General features: G+C 60.9%; 1 protein-coding gene across 1 annotated transcript in view; it reads left to right on the top strand.

The window, feature by feature from the left end:
• The window catches only part of LOC125488274 (NF-kappa-B essential modulator-like), a gene marked incomplete at its 3' end in the record, with an annotated part of 7,487 nt that overhangs the window by 1,696 nt on the left and 3,043 nt on the right, over positions 1-2,748 (top strand). Inside the window, exons 2-3 of the mRNA XM_048621201.1 lie at positions 931-1,115; positions 1,839-1,961. Coding sequence (XP_048477158.1) covers positions 931-1,115; positions 1,839-1,961 — 308 coding nt within the window. The remainder of the gene's footprint in view (positions 1-930; positions 1,116-1,838; positions 1,962-2,748) is intronic.

Raw genomic sequence — 2,748 nt, 5'->3', positions numbered from 1 at the left:
CGGCTATTAGATAGGCATATGGATGATAGTATAAGGTAGGGGTGGAGGTTAGATAGACCTTAGGTTTAGGGTAAAAGTTCGGCACAACATCGTGGGCCAAAGGGCCTGTACTGTTCTATGTTCTATAGCTTGCGGGAGTTCTTTTTTTAAGGGGAAAGGTTTAAAGACGGAGGGGGCAATGTTTATTTTTTAACGCGGAGGGTGGGACAAACTTCCCGAGGAAGCGGTGGACGTGGGGACAGTTACGAGGTACAAAAGACATTTGGATGAGTGCGTGGACGGGGAAGGCTGGGAGCGGGTAGGAGCCGGCAGGGCTGGTTCGGTCTGGGGGTCTCGGGTCGGCAGGGACCGGGTGGGCCGAAGGGCCCGTTCTCCAACAACCCCCCCTCCCCACGCCCCCACCCCCGACTCTGACGTTTGGATTTGTAAGTAGTGGCATATGGGCGCATATCGCACGACCCTGAGGCGAAGTTGGAAGGAGACTCTGGGCTAAACCTGTCGGAGGGTCGCCGGGGGTGGGTGGGGGCGTTGCTGAGGGTCGCTGGGGTAATTTGGGTGGGGCACTTCCAACCTCCGCCCCTCCTCCCTCCCCTTCCCACCTCCGTCAGAGGTATCCAGGACAGGGAGGGCCATCTTGGACTGCGCCAAAGAGGGAAGTGGGGGGTGAGCTTGACATTTGGAGGTGAGGGAGGGGTGGGGCGGGAGATTGGGGCGAAAGTTGGGGGGTGGTGTGGATATGGGTCAAATGGAGGGATGGCTCCTATCGCCGCGGCGAAAATTCTCAAACCGCGTGTGTAACGAATTTCCTAATTTGCTCCCCCACCCCTCCCCAACACCTCTCTCTCCCCACCGCACCCACCCCCCCACCCCCACCATTCCCTCGGTTGTTGTGTGGGGGGGGGAGGTGGAGACGCTGCGTTCGGCGAGCAGAAGCTATTCGACAGAGTAACCTGGAACTGAAGGAGAGGTGCGGGGAGCTGCAGGATTTCCAAGCGAGGGAGCGTCGGGTCAAGGAATTTGTTGTGTGTCGGTTTCGCGATGCTCGCCTCCTGGTCGAACAGCTCAGGGCGGCCAACAGCGAGCTCCGCAGGGCGCTAGCCGAGGGGAACAAAGAGGTAACCGTCTTCCCCTTCCACCCCCCCCACCCCCCACCGCCCCAACCCTGCTACCCCCAGCACCCCATCCCACCCCAGCCCAGCCCCGAGATTCTCGTCTGCGAGTCGGAGCGCGTGCGGGATTATTCCTGTCCCCTAGTTGTTGAGGAACTTGGTCAGCCGTTGCCGGGCATGGCGGGGGGCAGGGGGGGGGGGGGGGGGGGGGGGGGGGGGAACACGCCGACCCTTCGGCCCATCTCGTCCCTGCTGGCCCCGTACCGTTTGCCGTGCCCCCCCACCCCCCACAACACCCCTTCCCCATCCAGGTGCCCTTGAAACGTTGGCATTGTACCCGCCACGTCCTCGTTCCACACCCTCCGCGTGAAAAAGCTGCCCCCCAGGGTCCCTTACCCACCCGCCCCACCTGAAACCTATGCCCCTCCAGTTTTGGGCTCCCCTACCTCTGGGGGGAAAAGCCTTGGCTAGTCACCCTATCCATGCCCCTCATGGTTTTGTAAACCTCTATAAGGTCACCCCCCACCCCACCCACAACGCTCCAGGGAAAATAGCCTCTCCCTATAGCCGATCGACTACGTTAGCCTTCGCCGGGAGATGGGATTCGTGCCTGTCCCCGGCATTCGGGACCCCGCGGGCGCCCCGTGTTCTCCCGTTACACCCCCTCCACCCCCACCAAAGCCTCCAACCTCCGACGTTACTGACCCGGTCGCTTTCGCGCCCACGCAGGGGACCGGGCAAGAGTGCGCCAGCGGCAGGAGTTCCATGGAGTCGTGCACCACCCTCACCGAGAGCACTGTGGCCAAGAGCCTGGAGGACGGGCCCTCGGGCGGCGCCGCGGTTGGAGACCAGGTGAGCTGGCAGAATCTGGGCGGCGTCCGCGGTGTGCGGGCGGTGCCCATCTCCGAGGGAGGAGGGAGCGAGGTGGCCAATCCAGTCAGTCCCCGAGCAGCGCACCCATCCCCCGAGCTGTCCCGGATGAGTTCACTGTTCCAGACGGACTCTCTGACCATTCATTGCAGAGAAAATCCTCACGAAAGGAACCAGCGCCCATATGCCACTACTTACAAATCCAAAAACACGCGGGAATTAGGCACCTTCGGTCACGTTCGGCAGGGGTGCCCAAATGGCTGCATTGGCACCCCCTAATGGTGATAAGGCAATGGTACCAGCGACCCACCGGGCACACGATGGGGGGGATGGTGGGGAGGCATATAGGAGAGACGCAACTATTTGGTTCCTACGAGGCTTTTGAGCTGCGCAGTGCCTATGTTCCCCCGGGGTGTCGCCGAGGTGGCGAGGGGGCCTGGCAGCCAGCTTGCGCACAGCAAGATCCCATCTGCACCACACGGCCCGTAAGATATCGGTGCATTACAGGCCATGCGATCCATCAAGACTGCTCCCGCAGTCAGTCACATAATGGATGATGAACGGAACTTCCCTCCTTTCCCCTCGATCCCCCTTCCTGATTAAACATCTCTCTCTCTCTCTCAGCCTCGAATATAACCCCTCGATCCCCCTTCCTGATCAAACATCTCTCTCTCACTCTCAGCCTCGAATATAACCCCTCGGTCCCCCTTCCTGATTAAACATCTCTCTCTCTCTCTCAGCCTCGAATATAACCCCTCGATCCCCCTTC

This window comes from Rhincodon typus, unplaced genomic scaffold (genome assembly GCF_021869965.1).
Source record: "Rhincodon typus isolate 14 unplaced genomic scaffold, sRhiTyp1.1 hic_rhity00000109, whole genome shotgun sequence".
NCBI classification, from domain to species: Eukaryota; Metazoa; Chordata; class Chondrichthyes; order Orectolobiformes; family Rhincodontidae; genus Rhincodon; species Rhincodon typus.
This window is presented reverse-complemented; position numbering and strand designations above follow the sequence as displayed.